Source organism: Harpia harpyja, chromosome Z (genome assembly GCF_026419915.1).
Source record: "Harpia harpyja isolate bHarHar1 chromosome Z, bHarHar1 primary haplotype, whole genome shotgun sequence".
In the NCBI taxonomy this organism is placed as follows: domain Eukaryota; kingdom Metazoa; phylum Chordata; class Aves; order Accipitriformes; family Accipitridae; genus Harpia; species Harpia harpyja.
Genome location: NC_068969.1, coordinates 100,811,228 through 100,834,594, shown reverse-complemented (window position 1 = coordinate 100,834,594; position 23,367 = coordinate 100,811,228). Strand labels below are relative to the sequence as shown.

The 23,367-nt window shown below is 43.6% G+C and overlaps 1 protein-coding gene across 8 annotated transcripts in view; it reads left to right on the top strand.

Annotated features, from left to right (window-relative positions):
* The first annotated feature begins 216 nt into the window (after positions 1-216).
* Positions 217-23,367, top strand: part of NIM1K (NIM1 serine/threonine protein kinase) — a 30,694-nt gene continuing 7,543 nt past the window's right edge. The window contains exons 1-5 of one of the 8 annotated variants that reach the window (XM_052779169.1): positions 429-646; positions 13,623-13,687; positions 17,472-17,670; positions 21,204-21,251; positions 21,405-22,578. In XM_052779169.1, coding sequence (XP_052635129.1) covers positions 22,287-22,578 — 292 coding nt within the window. In that variant the 5' untranslated portion in view covers positions 429-646; positions 13,623-13,687; positions 17,472-17,670; positions 21,204-21,251; positions 21,405-22,286. Of the gene's footprint in view, positions 370-428; positions 647-13,397; positions 13,508-13,622; positions 13,688-17,471; positions 17,671-21,028; positions 21,252-21,404; positions 22,579-23,367 lie in introns of those variants that run through there. The other 7 variants (XM_052779171.1, XM_052779170.1, XM_052779172.1 and 4 more) reach the window with 7 other exon arrangements.

Genomic DNA, 23,367 nt, shown 5'->3' with positions numbered 1-23,367 from the left:
CCGCCGGAGCTGTCCAAGGTTTGGCGGCGAAGGCGGCGGCGGCCCTTCAACCCCGGGCTGCCGCTAGCCCCCTCGGCCGGGGCCGCCAGCCCCTTGGCCGGGTCGCCGGCGAGCCGCGCAGGCCGCCCCCCCGCCTCTCCCGAGGCAGGCGAGGAGCGCGGTGGGGCAGGGAGGCCCGTCCCCGCCGCGGGAGGGGAAGGGAGGCGGGCAAATGGCGGGCCGCCTGACGGGAGCAAATGGCGGGCGGCGGGCAGGGGCGGCGGCGGCGCTGAGGCCGGCGATCCGGCGCCGGTCCGCCGGGCGGCGGGAAGGGGCGGCGAGGCCCTGCGGAGCCGGGGCAGGAGGCGGCGGGAGGGAGCCGGCCTTCAGGTACCTGTTCTTCCAGCCCGCCCGGGGCGCTCAGCTCGCGTTCCGCTGCCTCCCTGCGCTTCCGCGGGGCTTGGAGCGGGGGGGGACTCCCGCCGGGGCGAGCGAGCCGCCCGGCCGCGAGCCTCTGCTCGTGCTGCCGGAGCGCTGATGAGTTCAAACACACTTTGCCGCTGCTGTTTTAAGTCGTACGCCGGCTTGCCCAGAGGAAGGGCCCTGGCTAAAACGAATTCTTTTTCTCGGCGGAGCGACTGGGGCGACGGCCGGCGCCTTCCCCGCTGTACGGCGGCGCGGGGCTGCGGGAGGAGGGGGCTTCGCTGCTGGGGCGGCGTCGGCCGGGGCGGGCGGGCGGGCGGGCGGTGGCTGCTGCGCACGGGCGGGGTGGCGGGGAGACGCGCGCGTTTTGTCCGAGGCCCTTTCCCTGCGCCAGGACTAGCCGGAGCGCAGAGCCCAAGTACGTCCAGCCTAAGAAATCCCGTGTGGTGTGTGAGAGGCAAAATGCGCGACTAATTCCATGGGAGGAGCCAGGACATGCCTCAGTGTTCTCTGGGTTGGGGTGTTATTCCGTATGTAGTCTGATCTATTCGTATAGCCTTGGAGGGGCGGGCACCGTCACTGGTCAGACACATGACAGTGGGTGTTACAAGAAATTTGGAGTGTCGGGACTTTCTCCTTTAAGGATGTAGACTGACATTTCAGTTGAGTCACACCGAACGGATTTGTTGACATCACAGGTGCACATGTGTTACAGCGTGTTTAGATTGTCCCCCGCCACAGTTCAGGAGGAAAACTGAAAACCGGTACTCATTTTCAGAGAGAGAAGGGTGTTCGTGTATGCGTGTGTAAAAACTGAACTGAAAAAGTATCATTCTATCAAAAAGGGCCCTAAATTACATATGTGGTATTATTTTCTTGCAGTGGTTAATTTCTTTCTAAACATTTTCTCAGATCTAAAGCAGTTCCAGGGGCTGAGCAATCCTGTGGCTGTAAACGAGCGAATAGTTTGGTTCAGTTTATTTTTCCTGACCACTTAAATATTATCATCCGTCTTGTAGTGCCTTTAATTCAACTGATGATACTTCTTTTCTAAATAGTATCTTATCCCACAAATAGATGCGAGGACCTCAGGATTTTAGTTAGTTCTAGATAGTTGGTCCATTTGGGAATTAGGAATTAAGATACCTGAATATGCTGGTTTTACTATTCTTACAGTTACTTGTTTGGGATCCTTTGAGAGTGTTGTTTTAAAATATGCAGCTTCTGGGGTATTTAAAAAAAATGTTGTCCAGTTGTGGGGTCCTTAGCTTTGTCATATGAAAATACTCAAAATGGTTTTGTAAACTAACACAGGGCCTGCACTATTGCAAATATAAATAATTTATTATAATACGTTCTGACTTAGTGATTCTGTTTTGTAGGCAATTAAGTTGCACTGGAAGATAATTGGTTGCTCATATTGTAGCCACATTATAGAATCATAGAATTGTTTAGGTTGGAAAAGACCTTTAAGATCATCAAGTCCAACCGTCAACTGTGCCCACTAAACCATGTCCTGAAGCGCCTCGTCTACATGTTTTTTGGACACCTGCAGGGGTGGTGACACCACCACTTCCCTGGGCAGCCTGGTCCAATGCCTGACAACCCTCTCAGTAAAGAAATTTTTTCTAATATCCAACCTAAACCTCCCCTGCCGCAACTTGAGGCCATTTCCTCTTGTCCTATCTCCAGCCACCTGACAGAAGAGACCAGCACCCACCTCACTACAACCTCCTTTCAGGTAGTTGTAGAGAGCGATAAGGTCTCCCCTCAGCCTCCTTTTCTCCAGACTAAACAGACCCAGCTCCCTCAGCCACTCCTCATAAGACTCATTCTCTAGACCCTCCGCCAGCTTGGTTGCCCTTCTCTGGACACGTTCCAGCACCCCCCTGTCTTTCCCATAGCGAGGGGCCCAAAACTGAACACAGTACTCGAGGTGCGGCCTCACCAGTACCGAGTACAGGGGAACAGTCACCTCCCTGCTCCTGCTGGCCACACTATTTCTGATACAGGCCAGGATGCCGTTGGCCTTCTTGGCCACCTGGGCACACTGCTGGCTCATATTCAGCCGGCTGTCGACCAGCACCCCCAGGTCTTTCTCTGCCGGGCAGCTTTCCAGCCACTCTTCCCCAAGCCTGTAGCGCTGCATGGGGTTGCCGTGACCGAAGTGCAGGACCCGGCACTTGGCCGTGTTAAACTTCATACAATTGGCCTCAGCCCATCGATCCAGCCTGTCCAGATCTCTTTGTAGAGCCTCCCTACCCTCAAGCAGATCGACCCTGCCTCCCAACTTGGTGTCATCTGCAAACTTACTGAGGATGCACTCGATCCCCTCGTCCAGATCATTGATAAAGATATTAAAGAGAACTGGCCCCAGTGCTGAGCCCCGGGGAACACCACTTGTGACCAGCCGCCAACTGGATTTAACTCCATTCACCACAACCCTTTGGGCTCAGCCATCCAGCCAGTTTTTCACCCAGTGAAGAGTATACTTGTCTAAGCCATGAGCCACCAGCTTCTCAAGGAGTACACCATGAGAGACAGTGACAGTTACAATAAACTGATCAATTAGACCTTTGGTAAAAAGGATTTTTCTTTAGGTCTTGTAGGTTGAACTTCATGGGAGGATTTTCTGGACTTCACTGCTGGGGAAGTGAGATGCTCTTTGGAGTGGAGGTATTGCAAGTTCCCACTCCATGAGGTACAGAGCACTGACCCAAGCAGATACAGCATCGTGGCAGCTGTAGTGCTTTGCCTGGGAGAAGCACAAATGACAGAGATGTTTGTAAGATATATGTTCCAAAGGCTCTCTTTGTGGGGTGATTTGGGGGTTTTGCTGTTTTGTTTGAGGCAAAGCTACTCTGAGGTGGGGAACTTAACAAATAAGAGCACATGAATTTGAACCGCGCTGACAAGTGATGGGATTAGCGCCTTACAGGTGGAAACACTACACAACTTTTGCATGGCCAGTCTTGGCCTCCAGTGTTACTCCAGAGCCCTAGAAGTTGGGAGTGTTTGCCTCTTTTCCTGATTTTTACTGTGAAATAAAGGAGATAAACTTCAATCTTTGAAACTCTTGGTTAACACTGAGAAAATCTCCAGCATCGCTCTTCTGTGTGTTTGGAAAAAAAGTAGCACTTTGTCCATAGACAGCTCTCTTTTAGGACACTCGGGAAATATTAATTAGCTCGGCCTCTGACTGTTCCTATAAAGTAGGTAAATGGCTTTTATTTTCCCTTTTTTTTTCCTTCTTCTGTACTTTATTATGGTTACACAGAGTAAATAGATCTGCAAGCAGGCAGTATTGGAACTGAAAACACTGTCCAGCTTCCTGACTTTCCTTCCTCAAGCAACAAAATCAAAGACTCTTCTCCTCATAGCAAGGAAAACAAGTTATTGAGAAAGATAATTCCAAAATAGAAATTAGTGTGCCTATTGCTTGAAATGTAATTTTCCAGCCGATTCTCTGTTCTCATATCGTTATCGTTCATCATCTTCTCTCATCCATTCTCCATTCTCATGTCTCGGTTCTTCTGAGATTGGTGGTCATAGGCAGAAAGTCTCTGGTCACCATCATCACTTATATTCTTACACTTCAAAGGTACCTATGAATTTCTAAAGAAACTACTCAGGTTATTTTATTAATTTATCTTGTTCTAAAGTTAATCACTTACTCCCATGTCTTAGGTCTAAGATGTATGATCCTTTCTCTGTTGATTCAACTTGACTGGATTTTAAGACAGCCATGAAGAGGGAGCCTCATAGAACAATTAAGCAGCTCATAGATATTGTTTTATATGCACCTGCATTCTATTAATCATATCTAAACAAATATCTAATCATTAGTTATATGTCTAATATGAATAGTCTTAAAACAATAAGGCGAATAGTCTTAAAACAATGAGGCTTAAGGCCTAGTTCCTTTTACAATTCATAAGCTGAGCCTCTCTTTCCTTCCAGTTGTGAATTGGTATTTTAAGATGCAGAGAGAGTTAGAGATTATACCAATCTAGATATCTGCAATGAAATCACTATAAGTATGTCTGTGCTAGTGATAGATCTCGTTAATGCTGCATGGAGACAGATCTGCTTGAAGAGGATTAGTGGGATACATTTTCTGCTGGTTGTCATGACAACCATAAATCCATGCAGCTGCACAGCAGTGTGTTAATCTGTGAAGTTTAATCCAGTTTCCAAATTAGATCATCAATACTGAGCTGCTAGATAACAGCTGGTTTAAATGCTCTCCATTCCCTTCTCTTAAAGTAGCACCCAGAGTCAAACTGATGCACCCCCAATCTTCTAGGAAAGACACAGTGTTAAATCATGGCTCAATTTGTTGCTGTGACAGCAGTGTATGACTTGGCTCTGTGTCCCAAGCCCAATATTTTTCAGGTGTTTGTAATAAGTCATTGTTCTCAGTCTTAATTACTATGTCATTGATGTTTTAGAGATTGTATCAAAAGTTTAAGGGCTCTTTAGTCCCTCATTGAGATAATCTGGTTATTACACTGCGCAACAATAAGTGCTGATACTATCATGACTTTCAAAGCTTTTGTTGCAAAATGAGAAAGTATTTAATCTGGAAGGAGGTTAGAAAACATGAGTATTCCCTGCAAGGTGATTGGAGCATACTTGAAAACTTGTCTGGCACTGAACAAGTCAGGAGAACTACTCCTGGCTTAAATTGATCCTCAGTTGTAGATCCCTCTTCTATTAGTTTGCAATTACTATGTTATTACTTCCATAGTTTTTCCAGTAGTTTGCTGAGATGTACTCGTGAACTTCAGTGTTTGTGAAAGCTTTCTTGAAGTCAAGGTAACCAGGCCCAGTTCATATGTGCAAGATGCTGCATTTGTGTAAAATGACAGCCCTCTCCTCCACAATAGGCCCATATATAATGCTGTTTTCTGTACAGTACAGTTGAAAGAATCAGCAGGAAGTGATTGTGCTGGCAGTTGTCTTCTCTGCCCTGCTAGGCCACCGTGAATTGAGTTAATTCTGGGCTGAGAGGGACAGCATGAAACCGGAGACTCCACCAGTGCTTCTTATTTTCAGTTTTGCTTTTATACACAACAAAGTGGTGTAAGTTGTTTTTTCTTATTGGTTACAAGTCCCACAGAATCCTCATTTAGAAACATGGTTTTGCCGTAGTCAAGTTGAAGAGTCTCTGTCCTGCTCATGCCCAAGTCTGGTCCTACATTCAGAAGGTACAAAAATTACCCTGTAGAATTGAGCCCGCGGCTCTGCTCTTAATTAAAGTTCTGCTTCTCTGGCCAAGCATGGCATAACTGCAGGGAAGGAGAGGTAATCGCCTACAAGCATCAATAAATGTAACATTTAAAATGAGTACTCTGTGTTTAAATCCCAGGGACTCACTTTCATTAGCATTTAATAGGGAAGTCTTGCTTCTCCAAATGCAGTGAAACAAATAAGAGGAGCAGGAATGAACATTAGGAGACTGCTAATGCTTGCTGCCCCAGCCTGGTGATAAACCCTAAAAGTCCTCTCTCTTCCCCATGACCCTGGGGTGTCATGCTGCAGTGTCTACTGCTGACCTTGGGTTGCTTTCCCCAAGGCTGCTTCTGTAGGCAGCTCTTTCCACTGTGTTTGCCCATGCTGTGTTTGCTTCACCCACAAAGCATATCGATGTCACTGAACTCATACCCATGTTAATTTTATTAATTCATTAACAATTAATTCATTATTAAATGCAAATTATTTTTATTAATTTTTATTTTGTTGACCTGTCAAGGTTTAACTCCAGCCAGCAGCTAAGCACCACAGAGCTGCTCGCTCACTCCCCTCACTGCAGTGGGATGGGGGAGAGAGTCACTGTCGTGGTTTAACCCCAGCCAGCAACTAAACACCACGCAGCCGCTCACTCACTCCCCCCCACCCAGTGGGATGGGGGAGAAAATCGGGAAAAGAAGCAAAACCCGTGGGTTGAGATAAGAACGGTTTAATAGAACAGAAAAGAAGAAACTAATAATGATAATGATAACACTCATAAAATGACAACAGCAATAATGAAAGGATTGGAATGTACAAATGATGCGCAGTGCAATTGCTCACCACCCGCCGACCGACGCCCAGCCAGTCCCCGAGCGGCGAATCCCTGCCCCCCACTTCCCCGTTCCTATACTGGATGGGACGTCACATGGTATGGAATACCCCGTTGGCCAGTTTGGGTCAGCTGCCCTGGCTGTGTCCTGTGCCAACTTCTTGTGCCCCTCCAGCTTTCTCACTGGCTGGGCATGAGAAGCTGAAAAATCCTTGACATTAGTCTAAACACTACTGAGCAACAACTGAAAACATCAGTGTTATCAACATTCTTTGCTCTGAACTCAAAACATAGCACTGTACCAGCTACTAGGAAGACAGTTAACTCTATCCCAGCTGAAACCAGGACAGTCACCAAAAAAAAAGTGAAACTCATGGGTTGAGATAAGGACAGTTTAATAAATAAAGCAAAAACCGTGCATGCAAGTAGAGCAAAACAAGGAATTCATTCACCACTTCCCATGGGCAGGCAGGTGTTCAGCCATCTCCAGGAAAGCAGGGCTCCATCACGTGTACTTAGGAAGACAAACGCCATCACTCTGAATGTCCCCCCCCTTCCTTCTTCTTCCCCCAGCTCTATATGCTGAGCATGACATCATACCGTATGGAATACCCCTCGGGTCAGTTGGGGTCAGCTGTCCCAGCTGTGTCCCCTCCCAACTCCTTGTGCCCCCCCAGCCTGCTCGCTGGTGGGGTGGGGTGAGGAGCAGAAAAGGCCCTGACTCTGTGCAAGCACTGCTCAGCGACAATGAAAACATCCCTGAGTTACTAACACTGTTTCCAGCACAAATCCAGAACACAGCCCCATGCTAGCTACTATGAAGAAAACTAAGTCTACCCCAGCCAAACCCAGCACATGACCTTAAGCATAAGAAAACATTCCTGATGAAGTACTTGATTTAGATCTCTAGGGTGCAAAAAACCTTCTGCTATTAGCCTTTAGTGTCAGGTTTTCATCTGTAACTTGCTCTTGCTGCTGATTTTTTGTCCTTATAGTTTATACCTTCATCATGCCAAAACTGTACATTTTTTTTTTACAAACAGATTGTCCGTCATTTTGCTCCCACCGCTCCTGCACCACACGGTGCAATCGCCTCTCCGTTCGACAGCTGTGGCCCTGGGCCGGGAGCGGTGCCGGGGATGAGCTCGGGTGAGGGTCACTCTCTGGGTGCCCCCTCAGACCCGTCACCCTGGCGGCTGCCTGCCTCCATGAGGCCATGGGCCGCTGCCCGCAGCAGCCAGGCCTGCGTTTGCTCTCCCAGCACCAGTACTGAAGCCCAGGATAGGAGTTAGCTCTATAGTTTCACCAGTTTACTCTTTTATAAGTCAAAAAACCCACAAGGTTATTGCTTCTGGGTCAGCGTTGTTTCCTTTTGGATGCTGGTGGCTGTGAAATGTCACAGCCCTGAGGCCTGACTTTATAATTACAGGTTTGCTTCATTGTAACATATTTGGAAATATCTGTTCTTTAGGCACTATCACCCCCTTAAAGTGGTGCTTCTTTTGGAGCGCAGTGCTTATTGATGGTTTAGTTCCTTCTTATATTTTAAAAGTGTTGGTATTCTTTACACACTTCTGTTTGCACACCTGTTTTTCTTCTATGTAATTGGTATTTGACATTTGGCAATATCCTGAGATGTGTGCTACTGTGATTGCTCCTACCCAGCTTAAGTTGCAGAGGGAAGTGGAGAGTGGGAAGCAGTAAGATTGTGCAATGTTCTTTCTTAAATTCTGGTTTCTAGAATTACCATATCTTAGTTTTTTCTTTCTAAGAATGGGGTGGAAGGAGAAAACACTTCTCAAACAGTTGTTTTAATCTCTGCCTGTAGCTCTGACGTGAATTTATAATGTGTCTTACTAGAGAGTAGTTTTGGGAGCAAAAGTGAAAATAGTATTTAAAAGGTTCTAATGGTCTGGAAGGTGTAAAGATTTGTGAACACAATGTCAGCTGCTGTTTCATATTTTCCATTTTAGTAGCTTCTCATTGGTGTTACCTTCATAAAGACTGTCATTATCAAGACAATAAAGTGCAAGACTGTAGGTGCTAGTAATGTGTGGAGGTTGTCTGGATGAAGAGCTAAAGCTTCAGAGCGAATGGCACCTGCTGTTCTTGCTCCTTGTTTACGCCTCTACTGTACAACTCTATCCCCTCTTGAAAAGCACAGCCTTAAGATGATCCAGGCAGCAAATCTCTTGAGCACTACTACTTACTTTTAGCAGTGCAGAAGGCTGTTTGAGCTACCAAAGAGCATGCCACAGGGGCACGGGGATTTGAGTTTGCCAGGAATGGTCAGCCACTCGGAGTGTCATGCTTTCCACTCTCGTGAAGAGCTGCCTGGAAAAGCTGTAAGGCATTTACTGACAACTTGCCCCTTGTCTCATAGTTTATAGCTTGTTTACGTGTGGGTATGTTGCACAGCTACACCACCACACTGAACACAAACATTGCAGGCCTTTGTGGCTGTAGGTATTGTATGCTTCTGCTTGGAAGGAATCAAATTCAGTGTAGGCTTCCTTCATCTGTGCTGCTGCAGTGAGGGGAGAGGGCAGCTGCACTCTTGTCCTTAAGGACTTGTAATTGTATTTATCACTGGTACTGCATTTCTGCAGGTGTCACCTAGGGGCTGGGGGTGCACGTGGAGGGCTCCCCTGAGGCATTCATGACATCTTGAAAAATGCTCAGATTTTAGCAGGATCAGATTTTAAAAAAACATCAAAGGAAGGCACTTCAGAAGTAGTGCTAATGCAAAGTGTCAGCTCTTCTGCAGCATATCAATGACTGATTTTTATCTTAATTTGAAGTGTAATCAGCTCCATTTGTTGAAGGAGATTTCTCTTGACGGCAGTTCAGTTGTCATTAACACTGACAACTTCTTCCATCAGTAATGAACATTTTTTTAAAGTATTTTATTTCAAAGCCTTCTTGCCTATTCCTCCTTGGTTTTGTTGTTTGGTTTTTTTAGTCCCTCATGCTTTCTTCTGTCCCAGACCCCTTTTGGCTGCTTGATGCCACTTGAAACAGCTGCTGTCTTGCTATGTATCAAAAAAAGATGCAGGTTTCCCTTCAGAATCGAAGTGCTGGAGCATCAGTAAGAGCTGGGTTTGGTCTTCTTCCCAGATGTGGATTGTATCATCCTCTTTGCTGCTCTTGGTCTCCGGTGACTCAGGATTTGATGACCTCCTGAGGACGTGTTTGGCAGAAAAATGAAAGCTTGAAGTTAAGAGATACCTAGAAACTAGTGGTGGGTACTTTGGTGGTGGTCAAAGCCAACATGGGAAGAGGAATTCCTGCAACCACCAGTTCTCTGGCAATCAGCGGTTTTTCTTGGATATTGCACGTGTGAGTCTCTGGTGGCTATCTGCCTACATATGTGTCTGTGTGACAGGTATATTGTAAGATTTAATTGAATTTGGGATCAGGAGGACATTAGATGGAAATGTTGAATTCAGGGCTGTAGGACCAGGTAAAATGTTGAGAAGAACCCTTGAAGTCACACACTTGCATCTGACCCTGCTTTTGTTTCACTGCTTCAGTCAAAGGAGCATGCATTTCTCTGACATGTGTGTCCACACAATGAGAAAGTCTTTCTTCTGATTTGATGTTACCATTCAGGTCACCTTAGAGACAAGTGTTATTATCTGCAAATGTGAGGAGAAATGCTGAGAAAAGTTTAAAGTCAGAGCTAGTTTTGAAGAATGCATTCTGTAAATGTGTCTGGGCTTTGAAGTCTTGCAGACTAGCAATGATCTTGATGTTGTGACTAGTAGTCTACACAAAATGGTGCAGCAGAGGAGCCTGGTTTCTGACTGCTACAGCACAAAAATGAGAATCAATTCCTTGCTCATATCGGAGTATTTTTCAACCACCAGGGACCTTAGCTTCAGCTGCTAGATACTGAGATGACAATTAGTTGCAATACAGTTCCACAGAAATTTTATCTTTCAGAAGTGCTTTGTGAAGAGTCCCTAAATTTGGCAGCTTTAGCACTGGGAGTTTGGTCACTTTTGGTTTTGGTCTCCACTAGTCCTCCCAACAGTAAATGCATCATGGTGTATATAAGAAATTTCAATGCTGTGTACAGGCGCTGTCTGCCAAGGCCTCTTGAATTTTAAGCTGATTTAGACTCTGATTCTGTTTGTATTTGTAGTCAAGTTTTACATCTGCTACCATAATTTTCATATGTGTGAAACATTCTGCTAATAGAGGAATTGACAAATGAGTTTCAGTGCAAGAAGGGATATGGAGATGCTCAAAAGATGTGTGTGTTTTACCTGAATCTTGGAGTGCAAACACTAGGCCATCTGGTGAAACGATTTGAGGAAGGATGAAAAAATGCCTCTATTTATTTTTTTCTGTCTTCTTTGAATATGTATGTCAGAAATTAGAATTAAAAAATCTAAGTTACTCTGAAATAATAATTGAAAAAACTTTGAAAAACTTTGTTAGAACTGGAATTTTCATAAGGGCTGAAGGAAGAGAACTCACCTTCATCAGATCATATTAGAAGTCCCAGTATAAATGTCTTTAATCTGCTTCAATGGTATTATAGAACTTTTCAAAGAAAGCTCAGAATTCTGTCTTAAATTTAAGTGTTGTAAAACAAGAAGTTCAGAATTAGCAAATGTATTGCCAAGACTCCTTTACATGATGAGAAATTCCATGTTGAAAATAAAATAGAAAAGGTGAACAGATTCCGTATTCATCAGAAATGAGACTCCATCATTTGCATCTCAGCCATCAGACTAGCAGCCTGGTTCCTCCAGCAATCTTTCAAGTTCAATTCCCACAGCTTATGAAACATTGTAGTCATCTGTGTGTGTGTCTTAGGCATACACTAACAATTCACTAAGGCTGTTGACTTAACCTGTTTACATCTTCAAAGTGAACTGTAGATACAAGAAGTAATTTTGTGCATTTGTTCGTTATAATGGAAAAATATGAAAAATACCTTAAAGGAATATCAGGAGTATCATCACCAGGGGTAGTAAGCAGGAACTGTGGCATTGGCTAGAGTGAGCAAAAAGTTAGTCTGTGTGCACATCTAATTTTATTTTCATGAAGAAGAAGACAGCACAGCATGGAAGGAGAGGCTGACTTTTTGCTTTGCATTTGATTTAACAATGCCCACAAATGGTGTATATGCTCAATTCTGTATCATGTCTATGAAAAATTCTGGAGTTCTATAAGGAGAGTGCAGGGGGTGCAGGATATAGGCCTTGAGATAGGAGCAGGCTTTCAGAATAACATTCTCTGTTTTTTATGTTGAGTACTACCATGATCACTGTGGTAAATGACTCTATCTTTGCCTTTGAGTGGTAAGTGGTACTCCCAGCTTTAAGAATGAGACACAAAAATGGATGAAGTTCTTTCTTCCAGTAAACAGTGATGAGAAACTGTTCATTCATGCCAGCTCTATGATTTAGAGGTTATGAGAATAATCTCTTTCCAGTCCTGTTGAGCTCTGCATGTTGTCACCAGATTAAGTGGTGTGATTAGCTGGGTTTAAGTGCTAATTTTATGGAGAGGATGCAAAAGACATGAATTTTGTTTCTTTTTCTCTCTCACCTAGTGCTGTGGCACTGAGCAATGCTGCTGCCATGGAGAGACAGGAGAGTAAATATTGTTGATGAAGGTTCAGTCAGAGACCAAGCTTTGGAGAAGCCAGAAGAATCTGTTAATCTTTACATTAGAGGCTGAAAAGCTTAGTACCAGCAAAGCAGGCAGTTCTAGCTCAAGGCAGCATTGACTCTGTTCACATGTGGTACGTCATCAGGCAAAATTAAAGACAGTGTCGTGCCTACTCTGAGCTGCTTGCTGGAGAATTTGCTTCCAATACACCTCTTTAGGAGCGGATCGTGAGTCTGCTTCCTGAGAGGTTTCAGACTCTTAATGGGACATGGTTTCTAGATTGAGGGTATAGGAGATCAAACAAGTCAGAGTCCCTTCTTAGCTGTAAATATAGGTGTTACTCCAAATACTGCAACTCTTTGCGTGTCTTCATTTCCAGACCTGTTTTCTGCTATTGATCTGTAGTCCTAAAATGACATAATGTCATTTGTAAACTGCTGTGAAGAATAACAGGTTTTGGTCTTGAGTTTACACTTTGTCACCATGCACGTTTTAATAATCAAGATGGTGGGAGGGTGCCCTTCTCAGGAGAAGAGTTGCCATCATGCCTTTGAGCTTGGGGGTGATGTATCCATCAGGTGGGAGCTTGGCCTTTTACTGCCAGAGGCTCTGGCCGTGCACAGGCTGCCATCCTGTCCAGCACCTGACGAAGTCACGGAGTTTGTCCTAAGAGAATGTGACCTTCTGGATTGCCAGCTGCACTTCGTTCCGATTTCAGGGCAACATTAAGCATTTCTTGTCTCATTTTGTCTTGCTGGCCTCGTGGTGTTAGCCTGCTCAGTTTGGAAAATCTGAACAGGCTGTTCTTCTGTATCTGTTGTTCCCATTTTCCTCTATTCGCAAAAACTATCCTAGAAACCTTAGCAGGTCTTATAACTTTATATTTTTAAACATGCAGTCATTTGAACTGCAACTGACACTGTGATGCATGTTGCTTTTAGTATTACACAAAAGTATCATTATGGTTTTAAAGGCAGCTTTTTTTTTTTCTCAGTATGTTTTCCTGCAAGCATATAATTTTATGTGCATACCACTCAAACAGCAGTTTCATTCTTGAGTGTCTTGACAAAAACCCCACCCAACAGATTTTCTAGTTTAGTTGTAATGATAAATGGAAAAAAATCTGTTGTGCTCAAGCAATTATCACCATTAAAATAGTGAGTAAAGTACAAACTTTTATATTTTGACTCTCTACATTTTCTTTCTCTTTTCTTTCTTTGTTTTTTAAACACTAATTATGAGCTAGTTCCACTGATTGTTTTCCTGTTGTTTTTTTCCTGCTTTACAGAGTAAAACGAAACCACAGAGTTTTTCTCCTTTCATTGAGTTCTGCTGCACTAAGCCTTTTCTTGTGTTGGTAGAAGGCTGCTAGAAAGGGGTGGAGCATTAAACAAATCCAGGATAGAATAGTCAGTGAGTGAAATTCTAGAAGCATTTTATTGTCTTCTATTTAAAAATAGTTTGCTATTTCAGAACTTTAGTCTAATAGGAATAGCTTATAAACTCTTCTGCATGTCTCTGTTCTCAGATGCATTTCTGGATTCTAATCTGAAATTCTCTGGAAGATTTCTTCAAGGAGGAAATTGAGGAAAGGTGAGGAACTGGAGTATCTTACCTATAGACTTTTGCATAAACTTGAGGTTTTGGATCGTGTGATGTGAATGGTTGTTCTGAAAGTATAGACACCACATAACTGTCTGCATCGGGGAGTGGATGTTTGCAGGGAAGATTATGGTTTAAAGATGTTCTGAAATTGGTTTATGCCCTACTTTTGTGTACCTTGGCTTTTTGCTTCATTAGTGAACCTACGCTTCCTGAAACCATGGAAAGTAATTCGTATCTGTATAGTAACATAGAGTTGGACTTAATTTCCATTTTTGCAAGTTTGTCAAAATCTGGTCCCCAAACTTGAGCATTGAATGTATTATTTTGTTAAAATGTTAACAAGTATCATCTGTCTTAGCTCTTGAGATGTTTTGTGGTCTTCTGTGTGGTGAATTTTATGATCTTTTGTATGGCGGTTCAAATGCTGCCACATGATATATAGTTAGCAGCTCCAAAAATCTTTGGAACAACAGTTCCTTTTCCAGCGGATTTAATTAGAAAAATTAAATGGAAAGAACACTGACTGGTTTCCTAATGCTGCTGGATACTCAGGTTTGCGCTGTTCTTTCTAATGGAATGTAGTTTATGCAAGTCTTCAGTTTGACAAAAATAATCATAGTCTCTGTTCCAGGACAGATACTCAACAAATCTCAATAAGATTAACTAATGAAATTAAATACTAGCCAAATTTATTAACATTAATATTCATTGAAGTCAGGAAAGCTTTTGCTGTCCAAGTGTGATATGTTATGAAAAGCAGGATGGTTTTAGGGATTTGGGATGTAGCAACTTTTTAGCATGACCCTGACTTCTAGTGAGTCAGTAGCGAGCTCTGTATTGCCTGGACCTCCGAGGTGTTCCTCTTCCGCACTTTCCTGGCCAGAGGAGTACCGGTCTGTGCCTGCCCTCAAACCCTGGCTTCCCTGCTGATCCTTGCGGCAGGACAAGGCAGTTGCCTAAATGTGTTGGGGTACAGGCTCCTCGGCAAACACTACTGTATTTGGATATTTGGTTTGAGAGACAATATTATGAACTTTTCGGGGCTCCAAAACCAGGCAAGTTTAAGAGAAAAAAAGAGGCTTATTTTACTAGGATGCATGTCAAAGCATTTAGCTGCAATACTGAGGCCAAGGTTGCAAAAGAAGAGTAAAATCTAGAGTTGTGCTCCATCTTGTTTGGGTTAATATCCCTCACTTAGGATCCTTAATGTGTGCCACAGCAGCTGAATCTGAGAGAACAGTTCCATTTGCAGCAGGCTGTCTTGAATGTTGCTTGCTGCAATTGTACTGTTTCTTTAGATCTCAGTTTCAAAAATACCCATCCTAATTTCATATCTGCTCTCACTCCTGTGGAAGGGGAGTTTTTAATGGGCAACATTTCTTTGATATGCAGAGATTAGTACCTGTCGTCGTTTAACCCCAGCCGGCAGCTGAGCACCACACAGCTGCTTGCTCGCTCCTGCCCCTGCAGTGGGATGGGGAAGAGAATCATAAAAAAAAAGTAAAACTCATGGGATGAGATAAAGACAATTTAATAGGACAGAAAAGGAAGGGGAAATAATAATATAATAACAATAATAATAATATACAAAGCAAGTGTTGCACAATACAATTGCTCACCACCCACTGAATAAGGCCCAGCCAATCCCTGAGCCATTGTGCCCCCCAGCCAACTCCCCCCAGTTTATAAACTGGGCATGACATCATATGGCATGGAATACCCCTTCGCATCATTTGGGTCAACTGTCCTTGCTGTGTCCCCTCCCAGTTTCTTGTGCACCCCCAGCCTCCACTGGCAGGGCAGTATGAAAAGCTGAAAAGTCCTTGACTTAGTATAAACACTGCGTAGCAACAACTGAAACATCAGTGTGTTATCAACATTATTCTCATCCTAAATCCAAAACACAGCAGTATACCAGCTACTAAGAAGAAAATTAACTTTATTCCAGCCGAAACCAGGACAGTAACATATGACCTGTAGGATGTCAAATAAGATCAGATTGCTTCCTCCTAAGCTTCTTGCCAAGCCTTGAAGACTTACTATGCATTAAGCAGTTTCCAGAGGTTAGCTGAAGCTTGAGCGATTCTGGCAAGCTTGTGCTTATTCCCCTGCATGGCTCTGTGCCTGCAAAGGTCGGGCAGGACGTACAGATGGCAGACCTGGCAGCAGGGCACTGCCTGGTGCAGAGGTTTCTCAGTATGTGGTATCCGAATACAGGTTCAGAGGCAGGAGCCGATTTGAGGAGCGGGTGGTCTGCATGGTGAGAGGACCACGTTGGTTTGAGAAGGTGGCATGCTCATATATCGCTAGAGGAATATGGCTGGGACCATTTTGCATTTCAGTGTTATTTTCTGATGGGTTCTAGAGACCTCCAATCTAATTGTCAATTAGATAAAAAGTACAAATATGTGTCTTTCTCTCTAGATTTTTTACTCTAAATGTTCTGAAAGTTCTCAGTACTGCAGTCACTTTGGGACATTTAAAATTGGCAAGGACAGAGCAGTTGCAATGACACTTTCAGAGGATAGTTCTTCAACATTCATAAAACCAAGCAGACAGTCTTTATGGCATTGCTCTGTTTCTCCATGGCTCCTGCCGCTTTTACGTGGGTATTGTATGTCTACATCTACGCCCTCTTTCAGTCAGGCTCAGTAATATAATTATTGTAATGCAGTAGCTTGTTAATGCTGATTCAGGATAAATTTTGAGTGTCTCAGACATTACTCTGAAAAACTGGAAATGCCAGGCAGTATGAAGTACATTTCAAAGTGCAGTGCAGGATTCGTATCTTTCCAGATACCTCCCTGGAAAATAATAGCAACTACTTATCTTCTGCCCAGATCCATTTAAAATTTACCTTATGAATACTTAACTTTTTACTACTCAGTACTTTTGAGCAGTGCATATATATTGATGCAGCTAAACTTGATTACCTTGTAAGAGGTAACCAGTTATTTGTATTTGCTAGGGCCCATGTGATAGACAATATAAGCCAGACCATTTTCTGTTGTCCTTTGTATGGAAACACTTTTTAGGTTTCTCTTTCCTGCAAGTAACGGCAAGGTGATTTTTATTGCAGGCCATCTGCTTAGCAATGCATATCTGCCTAAACATACAGTCATTGTCTTGAAATAAGTAAAGACTGATATCCTCCGTGATTTCAGTGGGAATCAAAGCATTGCCTACTTCTTACTTCTTGTACTATAGCTTGCTTTTTACAGATATTTTATTTTCACTGAAAGCCTATGAGTCAAATTAATTTTTAGTGAAGTAATTGAATTAGATGTAAATTTTGTCCTGTTATTTAAAAGACTAATAAAGACTCTGTTGCATCTCTGTTGCCTCAGAATACATGTTTAATGGAAGCTGGTTTTACCTTGGAAGAACAATTCCATGGCAAATTGACCAATTTGCATTATACCTCAGGGAAGGAAATAAAAGGGACTGGCCAGGTTAAAGCTTTGAGAGGGTAAATTTTATTTCAAAACACAGTCAGACTTCAAATTAACCCCTCCCATGTATTTCAAAGACCTGGGAAATCAATGGGTTATACTAATAAATTCTTTTTTTGCCTTTGCTTTTAATGCAAGTTTCTGTGCAATTCAAAGACTAATTAGTTCTTTCTCCAGGTGTTTTGATCATGCAATGCTGCAAAAGGATGAAAGGGATTTTTTTCCCCATGTTTTAGTTTCTACTTCACAGGTCTTGATGTATTAGCTTAATATAGTTCATGTTATGTTGATTTTGTGTGTTTATTTTCTTTTCAATATAGCCCATACACTCTGCAGACTGTGGATTTGATGTTAGACTCCACCAGCTGGGCTGTACCCAACCTGTGTTGGCGTCAGCTCAGCTGGGACTGGGGGGTTACATCTCAACACTGAGGGCTCTGCGCAGCCTGTCTTCCTTGATGCTCTTATCCAAGAGCTTATTCGAGCCTGTCAGCAGATAACACTCAGAGAGGTGGAAAGGTGAGTCTGTGCTGCACCCCAATACCAGTATCGCATGAACTGCCTGTCAGTAGCCCTGCAGGACTCCTCTGAGCTGCTGCTCTCATGCAGGTGCTGGTACAGGTATTGCCTGGCACATGCGTGTACTTGTGCAGGCCCAGCCTGATGGTCCACCTGCTAGGTGGCCCTGTCTGGGTCAGGTTGTAGCGCTCCTTGGACACAGCCAGTGACTGCCTATTAGAGATCACGGTGAGATCTTTTAGGGGTGGATCACGGATTAGGGCACACCTGTGGGTTTTTCCTCTATTTCTTCTCTCTGCTCTTGGCAAGAAGGAAGTTGGACTGAATGACTGTAGAGCTTGCTTGGAGCTATAATCTTCTGCCACGGTGACCTGTGCTGAGTGGTGCTCTCCATGCTTCTGCCTGTCTCCGGTCAGCAGCTCTGGGAGAGGGTGGGTCAGGTAAAATCCTTGAGTGTGAGCTCAGGTTCCAACAGGGAAATATGTGTGTTTGTCTTTAGGGGTCCATACCAGAATGGATGTGTGATCAACCCAAAAGATGAGGATTTCAGTCTTTCTGATGAAGTTGGGGGGCACACTTGATCAAGCATCCATCTGTATTCTGCTTCACTATGCAGGGCTCAGGCTTATTAAACTTCTAAATAGGTTGCAAAGTCCATTGTCTTCTCCTGTTAGTTATGCTTGTAGACTAAGCTGTGGGCTAGAATTAGTGTGTTCCAGGGTGGGGGTTTTTTTGGTTGGCTTTTTTTTCCTTTTTATGCCAGGATTTCCTATTTTCTTGGTTTGGCATCAGCCACCAGGTTGTGGTGAAGAAGTCAGTACAATACAACCATTTGTTACCTCCTCCTGCTTCCGCTCTTGGTGCTGTGGCCATCAAGTGAGGTTTTGCACAGAAGCCGTTGAAGGTGTTTGTGTTCTGTTTCACCAAGTAATGTGCAGCAGGAAAAATAATAAGAGTCCACGATCTTTAATATTATATTTTTGTTAGCCTCCTGTTTCACTTTATCTTGTACGCAGTCTTGCATTTGTGGTCTGTCTAAGATGGGCATAGAGGACAGCAGATTGCTTTGACTTGGCTCTAGTTGATGTGCTGGCACAGCTTGCCACAAGTGACTGGGGTTACCCTGTGTCTGCACGTTGTTGCGTGGCAGCACTGGGAGGTCCATGGAAGAGGTGAAGGTGACTGCTCTCTTGGTGATGTGTCAGACCACCAGAAGATCTGCTCTTACAGTGTGACCTATAGTTAGTCACTTACATGCTGGCACCATTGTGCCTTGTCACAACCTAAAATGTGCTAAATGAGGTGATGGAAGGAGTGAGTACTGTAACTCACTACAATGCATATTACAGTCATTCTCTTACAATATTGTGGCATATATCTTGTATTAAACAGATAAGCTTTCATTTAACTAAAAAATCAAATAGAGCTTATGTATAGTCTGTTGTACAGGGCCTGGCCCCCTTTTCACTGTCCTAAGCAACTCTTATTTCCATCAGGTACAACACTTGTGTGGTTGTAGTTGCATGATTACAGAAGTGTGTACAGTGTTGTTTTACATTGCCTTAGCCAGGCCTGCTGCATATGTTGATATTCCGTGTGCAGAAAAACAATGTCATGCTTTAGGCAAGGATATCTATAAGGTTAAGAATGGTGTTGATCGTGTCTGTTTTTCATCAAACAATAACTGGCGAACTGAATGCTATGCTAACTAACAGTAGTAATTCTGGGATGTACTGAAATGGGTGGCATGTGGGCCTGGGCAGAGAGCGCAAGTAGTTGTTTCTGGAGGCTCTCCACAGTCAGTGCACTGTTCATATTTCCTCCTACCTGAGTTGGGAACATACAGGTCTGCATTCAGCCTGTGATTGTGCTATATTGTGTGTTTGGAATCTTTTTTTTTAACAACTCATACGAATCTCTGGGCTGTGTATTTTATATAGTCACTCTGTTTTCTGGCATTCACAGAAATAAAACTGAGAGTGCTTCTTACTCAAATCAAAAAAATATTCTCAGGGCAAACCTTGAACAAACATTGATTTCCTTTGGCCACAACAGCCATGCACTAAACCCGTATTACTTGAGCAAAAGTACAAAAGTGAAGCTATTACTTTCCTTGTGTCTGTGAACGTTGCATGTGGCTGCACAGGAGAACTTTTGTGTCATGTTTGGTCTGTGGTACAGGTCTTGTGGACTGTTCTGCTGGGCTCTCATCTTTTATAACAGATAGGTCTTCTAAATATAGGAATATACTAGGTTGTTGGTATTTTCTTGCCATAACTGAACTTTCAAAGCTATGGTTAAAAAAAGGAGTCAATATTGTTCTTACAGATGACAGGTTAAAACAGAAAACAACTATGGGCCAGAATTCAGGCAATCCTGAATTTCCTGCAAGAAATCGTCCTTTCCCCAAATGGAGAAGGAGAACAAACAGAGAATGGAAAGTTTGGGTTTAGCTGGGGTTTTGGTTTGCTTGGGGAGGAGTTGTCCTTCCACATAGATTTTTCTTCCTTGGTATCAAATAATAAAGTTAGAGGGAACATTTGGTGCTAGGTGAGGCTGGTTTGATGGGACAATACTGAAGACTTTGTTCAGATGCCACTCAGTCTCTTGCCTACTACCAGTTTCAGGATTTGGCCAATAGTTGTTGCACACATAGAGTATTTGTCAGGGTTTTGACTCTATTTAGATCCAGAGAATAACATATGATTATTTATTATTATTTTACACTTCTTCTGCCAACCATGAAAACAGCCCTTTTCTTCAAACAGGAGTAAAACAAAAAGAGTAACAAGAGTTCAAAGGCATCATGGTATGAATACATTCTCCCTCCATTCCAGTTATAAACTATGTCAGCCGTAAGTTTGCAGCATGCACAGTAAGAAGCATCCCTGGCTCAGAGAAGTGACAGGGAGAAGAGACGGGCCCTCCTGTACCCTTGGGGCGAGAAGCCAGGCTCTCTGCCTCTCCCCGGGCAGAGCTGTCAGTGACGTGGCCACAGGACGGAGAGGTGAAGCAACTTGCAAAATCACTCATACATGTCTCAGGGCAAGGAGCAGCTTCCCAGAGGCTGGGTCTGTCGCCTTGGCCTCTCTAGAAGCAGCCGAGTGTTTCTGTGCCACTCCAGTTCCCATTTAATGAAACCGTCACCAGCTGCCTTTTCTTTGCCCTTATGTGGTGCCTTTGGCCTCTCCTCCTCTTGCTCACGCAGGAGATTGGGGTTTAGAGGGCAGCTCCACCTGGCAGCGTCACATGCTCTCTTCTAGTGCGGCACCTTAGGTGACTGTCTACCTTCCCTAAGCTCCAGACATTGAGTTACTGGTCTAATTCTCTCCCCCTCAGTCTGGTGAATCTGTACACGACGGCAGTGAGGTGTCTCCCATGTTCGTCAGTCGGGTGTTGCTGCAGGCTGAGAGCAGGGGAGGTGAGCATTGCCACCGCCTGCGCGATCTCCGAGCTTTCATGCCCAGCTCACCCACCCTCAGGCATGCGTCTGCATGATTAGCAGCTGCTGATCAACTCCTCTGTTTTTCAAGGTTAAACAAGACAAGTAAAGAAGAAAAAAATGGTGTACTGCTTTAAAGGTAAGTGATTGCTTGCGTATTTAGAATAAGGACTTCGTCTGTGCTGACAAACAAGAGTTAAATTGGTGAAATGGTATGTGGTGTGCTGTCATTTAGTGAAGCGTATGGCTGTTACATAAAGGTTTTAATGACTTTCTTCATCTGTCTGCTTAGGAACACCATGCATCTGGCAAAATTTTGAGAAGGCTCAAGGCGTTAAAGAAAGCTCATCTAAATAAAGGAGGGTTAACGTGACATTGCAGTTACTTAATCCTGTATTGTCCTGCCATGTGACTGCAGAGATACTGAGGCGCAGTGTTCCTTTTGCCTGGTGCACAGATTATGCTTTTCCTGTCATCTTCCAGGATCAGTTGCTTTGTTAAAGCTGACATGAGGAGGAAACACAGGAGCAACAAACTTTTTACAGCAAGGCTTCAAGGCACAATGACATTTCCAAGGCAGAGTGACAAGCATACAGGCTGAAAAATGAATCAAAGGCAAACCCTATGTTCAGCTCTTGGACTGGTACCAGAATGAAGGAGAACCATGCTCTTAAAGTCAGCTATTCAAAATGAACTGGAAGCATCCGGATTTATTCAGAGTAGTTAATCAGCTATTTGTTTGACCTTTATCTATCAAGTTAGTTTTCAAAGCAGCAAGCTAAAGCCTGAAAATTCATGTCAAATGTTTTGCATGTGTCAAATGTACAGCGAGCAACTCGGCGCTTTCTTGCACAAAGTTTACAGTTTTAATTGCAAAGCCTCTTTTACCTTGTAGATAAAGATCCTGACATACTAAATCTGTTAGCGAGAGATGGATGTAAACAGCTTCCAGTTTTATCTCTGATTTTTTAACAGAACTGCAATATGTAGATACACCAGATTTGCTTTTGAAGTAATTTCCAAACTAATCCTTGGACTTTCAGTAAGCTGCTTTTTTTGCTAAGTTTGTCACTGTGTCCATTATGTGCAGGATTGCGTATCCATACAGAACTATTTCGTTTAAACTCCTTATCGGGACATCTTGTTAAATGGGGAAGTAATTACCCTATAAACTATGACAACAGGATATGTGAATGGAGGAAGTCTTGGAAAACACCGCTATTCCAGGTGGCATCGTGAGGATAGCGGAGAAGACGATGGGCACCCGGAGTGCTGTGGAGGAGATGAAGAAGACAGGCAGCACAGGCTGACCCCATTTGAGAAACTAATGCATGATATGTCCCAGAATGAAAAAGTGGTGAAAGAATTAACCCTGGGAAAGAGAATTGGCTTCTATCGAGTCAGAGGAGAAATAGGAAGCGGGAATTTCTCGCAAGTGAAGCTTGGAATTCATTCCCTAACCAAAGGTAGGCACTGCTGTGTGGGTCGCCTGTGTGCTGAGCGCCCTGGTTCTGTATGTATACCAATGGCCCTATTTGGAAAGAAAGATGCTGTGTGAATCTTAAATATACATATAGTTTGTATGTGTCTTTTTTGTTGTTGTTGAGTGAAGCTACAGGCAGGGCCACACATAAATGCTTAAGTTTGGATTAGGCTTGAAAGAAACCAGAAACATTTTCTCTAGATGGTAGCTATTACAAGGAAAGTTCATCTCTGCACTTCATGAAATTAACACATCTCATCCTATGACTCAAACACTCCACACTTTGAAGCATGGTGTTGTGCCTCCCCTCCTACAAATCATCCTGTCCGTCTGCCCTCTTGCCTGCCCCAGCTCATGGACTGCAGGGCTATAGGTGGTGAACATCCAGGGCAGCCTGGCTAGGCATGCTCCTGCCCACAGATAGTTAGCAAGGCTTCCTTTGTTTCATCACAAATTTTACTAGCATGGACAAAGCTTTTATTTGGTCACAGTAATTTTGGTGATAAATTTTATGCCTGCTTTACTGACTCATTTGCAGATAGTTCATTACTGTAAAAAGCTGGGACAGGGCTAGAGGTGTGGGCTGAGCAGGTGCAGGCAAACGAGCTCTGGTACAGCCAAACTAGGGTTTATGTTGAACTGTCAATTATTTTTCTTTTTTTAAGTACAGAAAAGCACCCTATATGGTGCTTCCAGGAAGAACTAGAAAGGCTAGGAAGCTGCAGCAAACATTTCAGTTGTAGGTACAAGTAAGAACTTGTGTTCATCTGTC